Below are 12793 nucleotides of genomic sequence, written 5' to 3'. Positions count from 1 at the left end.
GATTTTAGATGCCTGATGCATGAATACACAATTAAGTTAATTAACACAGCCAAAGCCTTAAGTATACCATCCTAAACAGAGGGCTTATTATTCTTATAAGGTAATGAAGTATCATTCAGCAGCAGCATTTAGCATAAAACTTAAATTCTTTTTTTCACTTTCTCTATTTGAAGAATTTTGCAGGTGTTGATGAAATTTAAAACAAACAAGATAATTCCCCAAAGAAAAGACAATTATTTTTGGAAGTAACCGTATGCAAAATGGGAGTTACCCTCCTTATTGAGTGCTAAATATCCTTTTATTGCTTTTTAAAGAGATGTTTAGAGTCTAGAGTAGCAAAAAGCAAAGGAGTTAATTGCCCCGGTACAATTTGGACATACTTTCTAGAGGTTGCTAGAATACAAATGGAACTATCAGTGTTTGTTATTTAGATTACGTTGTTTCTAAAGCAACTTTGACAGTTATAAATAAAACTCAGAAATGTTCAGTTAGGAAAATGGAAAAAAAAGATAAAAATAAATGGAATTTAAATTGCTTTAGAAAGCATTAGTCTATGTAGGAATTTATGAGGAAAAAAGAACTGGGCACCTTGTTTAGGGATTTTGTATATTAAAAATATTTCATTTCCACGAGTGATTTCCAAGTTTACACTAAATATAAAATAAAATCTGAATTGCTTATATATGACAGGACAAATAAATTTTTTTTTGTAAGTGATTACTATTTTTGGTATATTGTTATGTATACAGAAAGAGTAGAACTAATCCTACAATAAATCACGTTTTCTGGACACTGAGTCTAAGTAGAGACTTGCAGAATAATAACAGAATTACAATCTTTCCATTTAATTGTCAAGCAAGCTGGTCAATTACCATGGCAGAAAATGTGGTAAAAATGGCTGTCCTGGAGCCACTGATTTTGCTATACCTTGGTTTTAGGGAAGGAAATAAGGTAAAGAAAAGTGACAAGTGGAAAAATAATGACCTAAAATACTATCTGTACAGTAAGTTGCAGAATTCTTGCTACTTGTGAGTGTGTGTGTGTGTGTGTGTGTGTGTGTGAGAGAGAGAGAGAGAGAGAGAGAGAGAGACAGGGACAGATAGGAACAAACAGACAGGAAGAAGGAGAGATGAGAAGCATCAATTATTTGTTTTAGGACCTTAGTTGTTCACTAACTGCTTTCTCATATGTGCCTTGATGGGGGGAGAGCCTATGACCTTGGGCTCAAGCCAGTGACCTTGGGCTTCAAGCCAGTGACCTTTGGGCGCAAGCCTGTGACCGTGGGGTCATATCTATGATCCCACTCTCAAACTAGTGACCCTGGGCTCAAGCTGGATGAGCCCACGCTCAAGCCAGCAACCTTGGGGTTTCAAACCTGGGTCCTCTGTGTCCCAGTCCGATGCTCTATCCACCGTGGCACCAGTGGCACCATGTGGCCAGGCCTTGCTACTTTTGATCTGAAAAAAAGAACATCTAAAAGACACAGAGTAACAAAACTTCTGCCTTAAGTCACCATGTCAGGATGGGAAAATGCTCCCCACCAATTCTGCAAGAATACATGAAGCATTAGTACCTTTGGCTACATCAGTGGCCCAGGTCATAATATGATCCATGTCCATCTCTTCACTTCTGTTACTGTTAATGTAATCATATAGTGATCCCAGAGAAGCATATTCTATTTTTAATGGAAAAATAAGCATACAATTAAAACTAATATACATTACATAAACAAGGCTTTATATTTTCATTGGGGAGATGAATTAAAGAACTTAACAAAGCTGCTCCATGCTATGGTTTCTAAGAGTTAATATTATCCTGGAAAGAAAACTGTCAACAACAAGCACTAACAGAACAAATAGTAAAACTTCAGCCAAGGATAAATTCAAAGGCCATTTAGTTGGAATTCTGAAACACAAAGACATGTTGAAAGAATGTATTTGAAACAAAGGCAGACATGTAAATAGGTATTTCTTTAAAAATTGTTATTCTTATAAGATAAGATTAAACACAACTCAGAGAGTTTATGACAATGTAAACAAACCAACCGTGTTGCATCAGAATTTAGAACAGGCTTTCAAATTTAGCATAAATGGCCCAGAAAGTGAGAAAATGTTTTGAGGAATAAATTACCTACAATAAAACGCACCTACTGTATAGAGCTGAGCCATCACAACCACAATCCAATTTTAGAACCTTTCCATCATCCCGAGTGGATGTACCCTATGCCCATTTACAGTTAATCACTACTCTCACTATTAGCTTTCACGGTGCCTTTTCTAGATAGTTCATATAAATGAAATCATACAATATGTGGCTTTAGTGTCTTGATATAATATTTATAAGTTTCATTCATATTGTAGCATGTATCAGCACTTCATTCCTTTTTATTGCTGAATAATATTCCATTGTATTGATTTACCACATTTGGTTTATTCATTACTACTTGATAGACATTTGGACTCTGCCCAGTTTTTGGCTATTATGAATAATGCTGTTACGAACATTTGTATAGATAAATGTCTTTATGCCCTTCCCCTCTCTCTCCCTTCTCTGTCTCTAAAATAAATAAATAAACAAACAAATAAATTAATTAACTAAATAATTAAGCCCTGGCCGGTTGGCTCTGTCGTAGTGCGTCCTCCCAGCATGTGGATATCCCAGGTTTCATTCCTGGTCAGGGCACACAGAAGAAGGGACCATCCTCTTCTCTCCATCTTTTCCTCCCACAGCCAGTGGCTCAATTGGTTCAAGTGTGGCCCTGGGCGCTAAGGATAGCTCCATTGGAGCTCGTCAGCCTCAGGCACTAAAAATAGTTTGGTACTCAAGCACTGGCCTCAAATGGGGTTGCCAGATGGATCCCAGTCGGGGTGCATGCAGGAGTCTGCCTATCTTCCCTCCTCTCACCTAAAAAATATTATCAACTTTTCTCTTCTGGATTGTGCTTTTGATGTCATATCCAAGAACTCTGCTTCTATAAAGATTTTATTTTTTTCTTCTAAGAGATTTTTAGTTTTAGCTCTTGCATTTGAAGTCTATGACTCACTTTGAGTGTATTTTTGTGTATAGTGTAAGGAAAGGGTCTAAGATAATTTTTGCATGTAGATTTCTAATTGTTCCAGCACAATTTGTTGAATGACTATCCCTTACATGCCTTGGCAACTTTGTTGAAAATCAACTGATCATCACTGTATGGTTTTCTCCCTAAATGCTTAATTTTGTTCAATTGATCTATATACATCAATCCTTGTTCTAATAATGCACTATGTGGTTACTGCAGATTTATAAAAAGTTTTGAAAAGAGGCAGTTTAAGTACTCAAACTTAGTTTTTTTGTTTTAAAACTGATTTGGTTATTCTAAGTCTTTCTAATTTCCATATGAATTTTAAGCTCAACTTGTCAATTTGTGACAAAAAGTCTGCTGGGATTTCTATAGGAATTGTTTTGAATTTATAGATTACTTTGGGCAGAAGTATCATCTTGACAAAATTGAGTCTTTCAAATCATGAATATAAGATATCTCTCTCCATTTATTTAGATATTTATTTTCTATCAGCAATGCTTTGTACATTTCATTATACAAATCTTACACTTCTTTTGTTAAATTCATGCCCAACTGTATTTATTCTCTTGATAACTACTGTGAAGGGAACTGTTTCTTAATTTTTAGATTGTCATTCTAGTATGCAGAAAGACAACAGATTTTCATATATTGATCTTGCTAAATATGTTTACAAGTTTTTTTGGTGTATTCTTTAGGATTTTCTCTATACAGAATCATGTCATCTAAGAAAGTTTTATTTCTTCCTTACCAATCTGAATGCTTTTTTCTTTTTTTTTCTTCATTTTTCTGAAGCTGGAAACAGGGAGAGACAGTCAGACAGACTCCCGCATGCGCCCAACCGGGATCCACCTGGCATGCCCACCAGGGGCGACGCTCTGCCCACCAGGGGGCGATGCTCTGCCCATCCTGGGCGTCGCCATGTTGCGACCAGAGCCACTCTAGCGCCTGAGGCAGAGGCCACAGAGCCATCCCCAGCGCCCGGGCCATCTTTGCTCCAATGGAGCCTTGGCTGCGGGAGGGGAAGAGAGAGACAGAGAGGAAAGCGCGGCGGATGGGTGGAGAAGCAAATGGGCGCTTCTCCTGTGTGCCCTGGCCGCTGAATGCTTTTTTCTTTTTCTTCTCCTTCTTGCCTGGTTGAAGTGTTGAACAGATATGACAAGAGCAGAACCTTATTTCCTTGTTCCTAATCTTAGGGGGAAAACATTCACATTTTCACCAGTAAGTATGATATTAGTTGTGGGTTTTTGTAGGTGCTATTAATCAGGTTAAGAAAATTACCTTCTATCCCTAGTCTATTCAGATTTCTTATTATAAATAGACATTGTAAAATGCCAAAAGGTTTTTTCTTTTATTCTATTATTATCTATTATGGTACCTGACACTAATTGATTTCAGATGTTAACCAACCTTGTATTTCTGGGATAAATTCCATTTGGTCATGTTGTATAATCCTTTTTATGGGTGGCTGGATTCAGTTTACTGATGATAATAAATATTGTAGTTAAGAATTTTGCATCAATTCATGCAGTAATTTGGACTATAGTTTTCCTGTTATGTTTTAGTGTGCCTTGGTATCAGGATAATACTGGCCTTTTAGAATGAGTTAGTAAGTGTTCCTTTCTCCTCTATTTTCTGAAAAAATGTGGAAAATACTGCTATTATTTCTTCTATTCACTATAATCATTTGATAGAACTCACCAGTGAAATCATCTGGGTCTGGGCTTTTCTTTTGGAAGCAGTTTTAAATTACTACTTCAAATTTCTTAATTGTTATAGGTTTATTCAGATTTTGTTTCTTTTTAATTAGTTTTGGTAATTTGAATCACTTAAAAATTCATTTATTGCATCTAAATTGTATAAAGTTGGTCATAACATTTCTTTACAAGCCTTTTAAATTTCTGTAGGGCCATAGTGCTGTCCTCACTTTCATTCCTGAATTTGGTAATTTATATCTTCTCTCTTTTTTCTTGGTCAATATAAATAAAGATTTGCCAGTTTTACTGATCTTTTTTTTTTAAATTATATTCTTGCTCTACATTGCTCATCTTTTTAAAGCCTTTATGCATTCATTTTTAGAGAGGAAAGGGAAAGAGAAAGAAAGAGAAGGGTGGGAGGAGCAAGAAGCATCAACTCCCATATGTGCCTTGACCCGGCAAGCCCAGGGTTTCAAACCGGCGACCTCAGTGTTCCAGGTCGATGCTTTACCCAACGGCGCCACAACAGGTCAGGCTTTTACTGATCTTTTCAAAGGCCAAATTTTTAGTTTGATTGATTTTCTCTGTTATTTTTCTCTTTTCTATCTTACTGTTTTGCTCTAATCTTTAGTTCCTTTCATTGGCTTGCTCTGAGTTTATTTTGTTCTTCTGGTAGTTTCTTAAGGTGATCAATTTCAGACCTTTTTTGACATAGATGTATAAAGAAATAAATTTCCCTCCATCTGCACTATATAATTTTAACATGTTGCATTTTCATTTTCTTTCTGTCCAAATACTTTTAAATCCATTTTGATTTCTTCTTTGACTCACTAGGTATTTTGAAATGTGTTATTTAATTCCCAAATATTTGGGGTTTTTCAGATTTCTTTTTGGTATTCATTTCTAACTTAACTCCATTGCAGTTGGAGAACATGCACTGCATTCTTTCAATCCTTTTAGATATAATGATATTTTTTCTGTGGCCTAACTAATGATGTATCCTGGAGATTGTTCCATGTGCACTTGAAAAGATTAGGTATTCTTTGTTGGGTGGTATGCTCTCTATATGTAAGTTAGGTAAAGTAAGTTGAGTGTTAAGTCTTCTATATCCTTGCTGATTTTTTTTTGTCTTGTTGTTCTACCAATTATTGACAATGGGTTACTGAAATCAGTTAAATTGCTTATTTCTCCATTAAATTCTGTCAGTTTTTGCTTCCTGTACTTTGAGGACTTGTTAAGTGCATACATTTACAATGGCTATATCTTCCTGGTATATTGACCTTTTTATCATTATGAAATGACTCTTGTCTCTAAAAATATTTAAGTCTATTATGTCTGAAATTCATATAATCATTCCACTTTTCTCATGGCTATTGTTTGTATGATATAGATTTTTCCATCCTATTACTTTTGAATTATTGGTGTCTTTGAATCTAAGATGCATCTCTTGTAGATAGCATATAATTGAATCTTGCTTTTTTAATCTCTGTCTCTTGATTGGGGTATTTAGACCATTCACATTTAATGTGACTATTGATACTGTTGAATTAACATTTGCCATGTCTCCTGTTCTCTACATGTCTCCTGTTCTCAGTCCTCTATTCCTTCTTTTGTGTTAATATTTTTAATTTGTCATTTCAATTCCTCAGTTGATTTTTTTTACTATATTTCTTGAGTAGATTCTCTCAGTAGTAGCTCAAGAAAATATAAAATGCATCTCGATTTAGCACAATCTACTTCAAATTAATACTCTTAATTACAGTAAAATAGAGAAACTTCTCTCCAACTTAGCTCCATTCCTTCCCTCATGCCTCATACTAATTACTATAGTATATATCTATATATGTTTCAAAGTCAACAAATAGTGTTATAATTATTGCTTTATATAAGCTTATGATTTTAATGATGTTGAGAGAAGAAATGAGAACAAATATATTATGGAGCCTTTTATATTAACCCATATATTAGTCATTTCCAGTACCTTTTATTTCTTCCCATGGACTTGAATTATTATCTGTTGTCATTTTTTGCACCCTGAAAGACTTGCTTTACTATTTCTTGTAAGGCAAGACTGCTAGCAACAGATTCTTCCATCCTTTATCCAAAAATGTCTTTATTTTGAGTTCAGGTTTTTAAAATTAAATTTAATAGGGTGACATCAATCGATAAGAGTATGTAGGTTTCAGGTAAACATCTCTATAGCATTTGAACTGTTGATTGTGTTGTGTACCCATCACTCAAAGTCAAATAATTGTCCATCACCATATATTTGTCCCTCTTTAATCTCCAGCTCCCCCCCACACACACACCTAACCACTTCATTAAAAGATAGTTTTGCTGGATACTGCTTTTTTTTGTTTCTTGTTTGTTTCTAGCACTTTAAATATCTACTGTCTTTTGGCCTCTATTGTTGTAGACGAGAAGTCAGTCATTAATTATATTGTCATTCTTGTACTGTTGTAAGGTACCAAAAAGGTGAAAATTAATATTGATATTCTAGAAGGAAAAGGTTAGGCTTTCCTGTCCCGTCCTTCCTGTGGGGAGGGGAAAGAGAAGAATGTAGAAGTTTCTGGCTTGCAAGAACAATGGGCCATTTAGTTTTAAATCTAAAATAAAGGTTAACCGAGAAACTTCTTCTCTTTCAATGGGAGACAGAATTTACATACCACCTTGCATTGATTGTAAGTTCCTCCCCCTTCCTGGAATCTTGAGAGTAAAATATCTCTAGGCTAGTGAGGGAAGATGAACCCTAAAAGATCTGTAAACATCTTTGATTGTGTTACCTTGAAAGTCTTAATGTTTCTGAACAAATATAGTCAGCTTGTGCTATGATGTCATGCTCCCCTCCCCCGCCCATGTGTGATTAAGGGTATATAAGAAGCCCCTGAACTATTTTTGGGACTGCACAATTTGGGTCTGCTGCCCCGTGTCAGCCATATGAGGCCGGCATATTTAATAAATCTCCTCCTTTAATAAAACTCTTCAAAATTCATCTGGACTGGGTGTCTCTATGTAAACCCAATAGAGTGAGGTACAGTGTCTTTCAGAATCTGGGATGTGGTACTTTATAATACAACATGAGAAGTATTTTTCTTGCTACCTTAAAATTTTTTCACTTTGACTTGATCAACAGTTTGACTATGATGTGTCTAGGGGTGTGTTCTTTTGCCTTTATCCTACTTGGAGTTCATTAAGCTTCTCAAGTATGTAGATGAATGCATTTTATCAAATTCAGAAAGATTTTTTGGCCATTGTTTCTTTAAATAGTTTTCTCTTTTTTCTTTTCTTTTTAAGTGAGAGGTGGAGAGGCTGGGAGGCAGAGAGATTCTGCTCCGACCAGGATCCACCCAGCAAGCCCCCTATGGGGCAATGCTCTGCCCTTCCAGCACCACTGCTCTGTTGTTCAGCAACCGAGCTATTTCAGCACCAAGGGGGGGGGTATGGAGCCATCTTCAGAGCCTGGAGCCAACTTGCTCAAACCATTTGAGCCATGGCTGTGGGAAAAGGAGAGAGAGAGAAGGGCAAGGGGGAGGGGGAGGGAGGGAGGAGTGGAGAAGCAAATGGTTGCTTCTCCTGTGTGCCCTGACCAGGAATTGAACCTGAGACTTCCACATGCTGGGCTGACACTCTAGCACTGAACCAACCAGCCAGAGCCTTATTTATTTCTATTTTCTATTTTTATACCCTTCTTATTTTCTTTCTTTCCTATCATACATTAACTGGTACTTGATGTTGTCCCATAGGTCTCAAGTTCTGTTCATTTTTCTTCAAAGTGTTTCTTTTTCAGATTAAATAATTTCTATTGACCTAGTTTTAAGTTCACTGATTTTTTTCTTCTACTATTTAAAATATGCTGTTAAGCAAATTCTAGAGAATTTTAAATTTCAATTATTGTCTTTTTCAATTCCAAAGCTTCTTCCACTGGGTACTTTTTAAAACATAATACTAATTTCTATCTATTTGATGAATTTCCCTATCAGGTGATTCATTGTTTTCATAGTTTCCTTTACTTCTTTTTCCCCCATTTAAAAATCATCTATACTTTTCATTTACAGGCAGTCCCCAGGTTACGAACAAAATAGATTCTATAGGTTTGTCCTTAAGTTGAATTTGTATGTAAGTTGGAACAGGTACATTTACCTATTAAATGCAACTTAGATGTTTATCTTAACACAGTATTTATTTTTACCTTCCTGTGTATATAAATACTTAAACATTTTTAAATATAACCTTAAACAATCTTGGATGATGCAGAAGATAATGGACTTGTTGGAGAGGATGGGACTGGTGTTAGAGAGTCAGGGGGATTGATTCTGCTGCTGGAGTTGGTTTCTTAAAATAGATAGATACCGGGGCCAACAACACACAATGGAGAAAAGAAAGCCTCTTCAACAAATGGTGTTGGGAAAACTGGAAAGCCACATGCAAAAGAATGAAACTTGACTACAGCCTGTCCCTGTGTACTAAAATTAATTCAAAATGGATCAAAGACCTAAATATAAGACCTGAAACAATAAAGTACATAGAAGAAGACATAGGTACTAAACTCATGGACCTGGGTTTTAAAGAACATTTTATGAACTTGACTCCAATGGCAAGAGAAGTGAAGGCAAAAATTAATGAATGGGACTACATCAGACTAAGAAGTTTTTGCTCAGCAAGAGAAACTGATATAAAAATAAACAGACAGCCAACTAAATGGGAAATGATATTTTCAAACAACAGCTCAGATAAGGGCCTAATATCCAAAATTTACAAAGAACTCATAAAACTCAACAACAAACAAACAAACAATCCAATAAAAAAATGGGAAGAGGACATGAATAGACACTTCTCCCAGGAAGAGATACAAATGGCCAACAGATATATGAAAAGATGCTCAGCTTCATTAGTTATTAGGGAAATGCAAATCAAAACTACAATGAGATACCACCTCACCCCTGTTAGATTAGCTATTATCAACAAGACGGGTAATAGCAAATGTTGGAGAGGCTGTGGAGAAAAAGGAACCCTCATTCACTGTTGGTGGGACTGTAAAGTAGTACAACCATTATGGAGGAAAGTATGGTGGTTCCTCAAAAAACTGCAAATAGAACTACCTTATGACCCAGCAATCCCTCTACTGGGTATATACCCCAAAACCTCAGAAACATTGATACGTGAAGACACATGTAGCCCCATGTTCATTGCAGCATTGTTCACAGTGGCCAAGACATGGAAACAACCAAAAAGCCCTTCAATAGAAGACTGGATAAAGAAGATGTGGCACATATACACTATGGAATACTACTCAGCCATAAGAAATGATGACATCAGATCATTTACAGCAAAATGGTGGGATCTTGATAACATTATAAGGAGTGAAATAAGTAAATCAGAAAAAAACAAGAACTACATGATTCCATACATTGGTGGAACATAAAAATGAGACTAAGAGACATGGACAAGAGTGTGGTGGTTACCAGGGGTGGGGGGAGGGAGGACAGGGGAAGAGTTAGGGGGAGGGGGAGGGGCACAGAGAACTAGATAGAGGGTGGCGAAGGACAATCTGACTTTGGGCGAGGGGTATGCAACATAATCTAATGACAAAATAACCTAGACATGTTTTCTTTGAATATATGTACCCTGATTTATTAATGTCATCCCATTACCATTAATAAAAATTCATTTAAAAAAAAATAGATAGATACCAAGGGAGATTTGTATAGAGCTTTTCTTTTTCACATCATAAACAGTGTTGTAGTGATCTCAGGTCTTTGGTAACTGTATAGTAAACCTCTCTGTATCAAGACCTTGCTCCTCTAACTTTGTCATTCTGGCTTCAATGAGATGAAGAGCATCAGCTAATTCTTTTGTAAAAAACTTTTTCAGCTGGAGTTGCTAGGCACCTGTTTTCTTCCCTAAATGCTATTATCTGCTGCTCTAGTTCCATAAGGTTTTCTTTGGTTAGTTCTTTGCCATGGGAGTTGAGTAGCTCTATGATATCATTTTCACTGATGTCCAACTGCAATTGATTACCAATAACCCTTATGGTGCTCCATTCTTAAGAATGAGTTGTATATAAGTCGGATATTTGTAACTAGGGGACGTGCTATACAGCTGTCATATATTATTATATAATTTCAGTTATATATCACAGCAACTAAGACATTACATAACTCACTAAGTGATTATCCCAATAAATCAAGCACCCCTCATATACCATATATACTGTAGTTATTAGAATATTATTGACTATATTCCCTATCCTGTACTTTACATCCCCATGACTATTCTGTAACAACCAATTTGTACTTCCTGAGGTCAGACGAGATTGGGCACGTTCAGGGTGGTATGGCCATAGACCAATCTGTACTTCTTTTTTTTTTTTTTTTTTTTTTAATAATTTTATTTTTTTAATGGGGTGACATCAATAAATCAGGATACATATATTCAAAGATAACAAGTCCAGGTTATCTTGTCGTTCAATTATGTTGCATTTCCATCACCCAAAGTCAGATTGTCCTCTGTCACCTTCTATCTTGTTTTCTTTGTGCCCCTCCCCACCCCCTATCCCTCTCCCATTCCCCCCTCCCCCCCGTAACCACCACACTCTTATCAATGTCTCTTAGTTTCACTATTATGTCCCACCTACGTATGGAATAATATAGTTCCTGGTTTTTTCTGATTTACTTATTTCGCTTCGTATCATGTTATCAAGATCCCACCATTTTGCTGTAAATGTTCCGATGTCATCATTTCTTATGGCTGAGTAGTATTCCATAGTGTATATGTGCCACATCTTCTTTATCCAGTCATCTATTGATGGGCTTTTTGGTTGGTTCCATGTCCTGGCCACTGTGAACAATGCTGCAATAAACATGGGGCTGCATGTGTCTTTACGTATCAATGTTTCTGAGTTTTTGGGATATATACCCAGTAGAGGGATTGCTGGGTCATAAGGTAGTTCTATTTTCAGTTTTTTGAGGAACCACCATACTTTCTTCCATAATGGTTGTACTACTTTACATTCCCACCAACAGTGGATGACGGTTCCTTTTTCTCCACAGCCTCTCCAACATTTGCTATTACCTGACTTGCTAATAACAGCTAATCGAACAGGTGTGAGGTGGTATCTCATTGCTGTTTTGATTTGCATTTCTCTAATAGCTAAAGAAGATGAGCATCTTTTCATATATCTATTGGCCATTTGTATTTCTTCCTGGGAGAAGTGTCTATTCATATCCTCTTCCCATTTTTTTATTGGATTGTTTGTTTGTTTGTTGTTGAGTTTTATGAGTTCTTTGTATATTTTGGATATTAGGCCCTTATCTGAGCTGTTGTTTGAAAAAATCATTTCCCATTCAGTTGGCTTTCTGTTTATTTTGTTATCAGTTTCTCTTGCTGAGCAAAAACTTCTTAGTCTGATGTAGTCCCATTCATTAATTTTTGCCTTCACTTCTCTTGCCATTGGAGTCAAATTCATAAAATGCTCTTTAAAACCCAGGTCCCTGAGTTGAGTACCTATGTCTTCTTCTATGTACTTAATTGTTTCAGGTCTTATGTTTAGATCTTTGATCCATTTTGAGTTAATTTTTGTACAGGGGGAGAGACTGTAGTCCAGTTTCATTCTTTTGCATGTGGCTTTCCAGTTTTCCCAGCACCATTTATTGAAGAGGCTTTCTTTTCTCCATTGTGTGTTGTTGGCCCCTTTATCAAAAATTATTTGACTATATATATGTGGTTTTATTTCTGGACTTTCTATTCTGTTCCATTGGTCTGAGTGTCTATTTTTCTGCCAATACCATGCTGTTTTGATTGTCGTGGCCCTATAATAGAGTTTGAAGTCAGGTATTGAAATGCCCCCAGCTTCATTCTTTTTCTTTAGGATTGCTTTGGCTATTCGGGGTTTTTTATAGTTCCATATAAATCTGATGATTTTTTGCTCTATTTCTTTAAAAAACGTCATTGGAAGTTTGATGGGAATTGCATTAAATTTGTATATTGCTTTGGGTAATATAGCCATCTTGATTATATTTATTCTTCCTAGCCAAGAACA

The 12793-nt window shown here is 36.1% G+C and overlaps 1 protein-coding gene across 3 annotated transcripts in view; it reads right to left on the bottom strand.

Moving 5' to 3' along the window:
• The window catches only part of MAP3K20 (mitogen-activated protein kinase kinase kinase 20), a 188437-nt gene that overhangs the window by 81596 nt on the left and 94048 nt on the right, over window positions 1-12793 (bottom strand). For all 3 annotated transcript variants that reach the window (XM_066345735.1, XM_066345737.1, XM_066345736.1), the window contains exon 4: window positions 1574-1675. In XM_066345735.1, the coding sequence (XP_066201832.1) occupies window positions 1574-1675 (102 nt within the window). The remainder of the gene's footprint in view (window positions 1-1573; window positions 1676-12793) is intronic.

The sequence above is a fragment of the Saccopteryx leptura genome, chromosome 7 (assembly GCF_036850995.1).
Source record: "Saccopteryx leptura isolate mSacLep1 chromosome 7, mSacLep1_pri_phased_curated, whole genome shotgun sequence".
In the NCBI taxonomy this organism is placed as follows: domain Eukaryota; kingdom Metazoa; phylum Chordata; class Mammalia; order Chiroptera; family Emballonuridae; genus Saccopteryx; species Saccopteryx leptura.
This window is presented reverse-complemented; position numbering and strand designations above follow the sequence as displayed.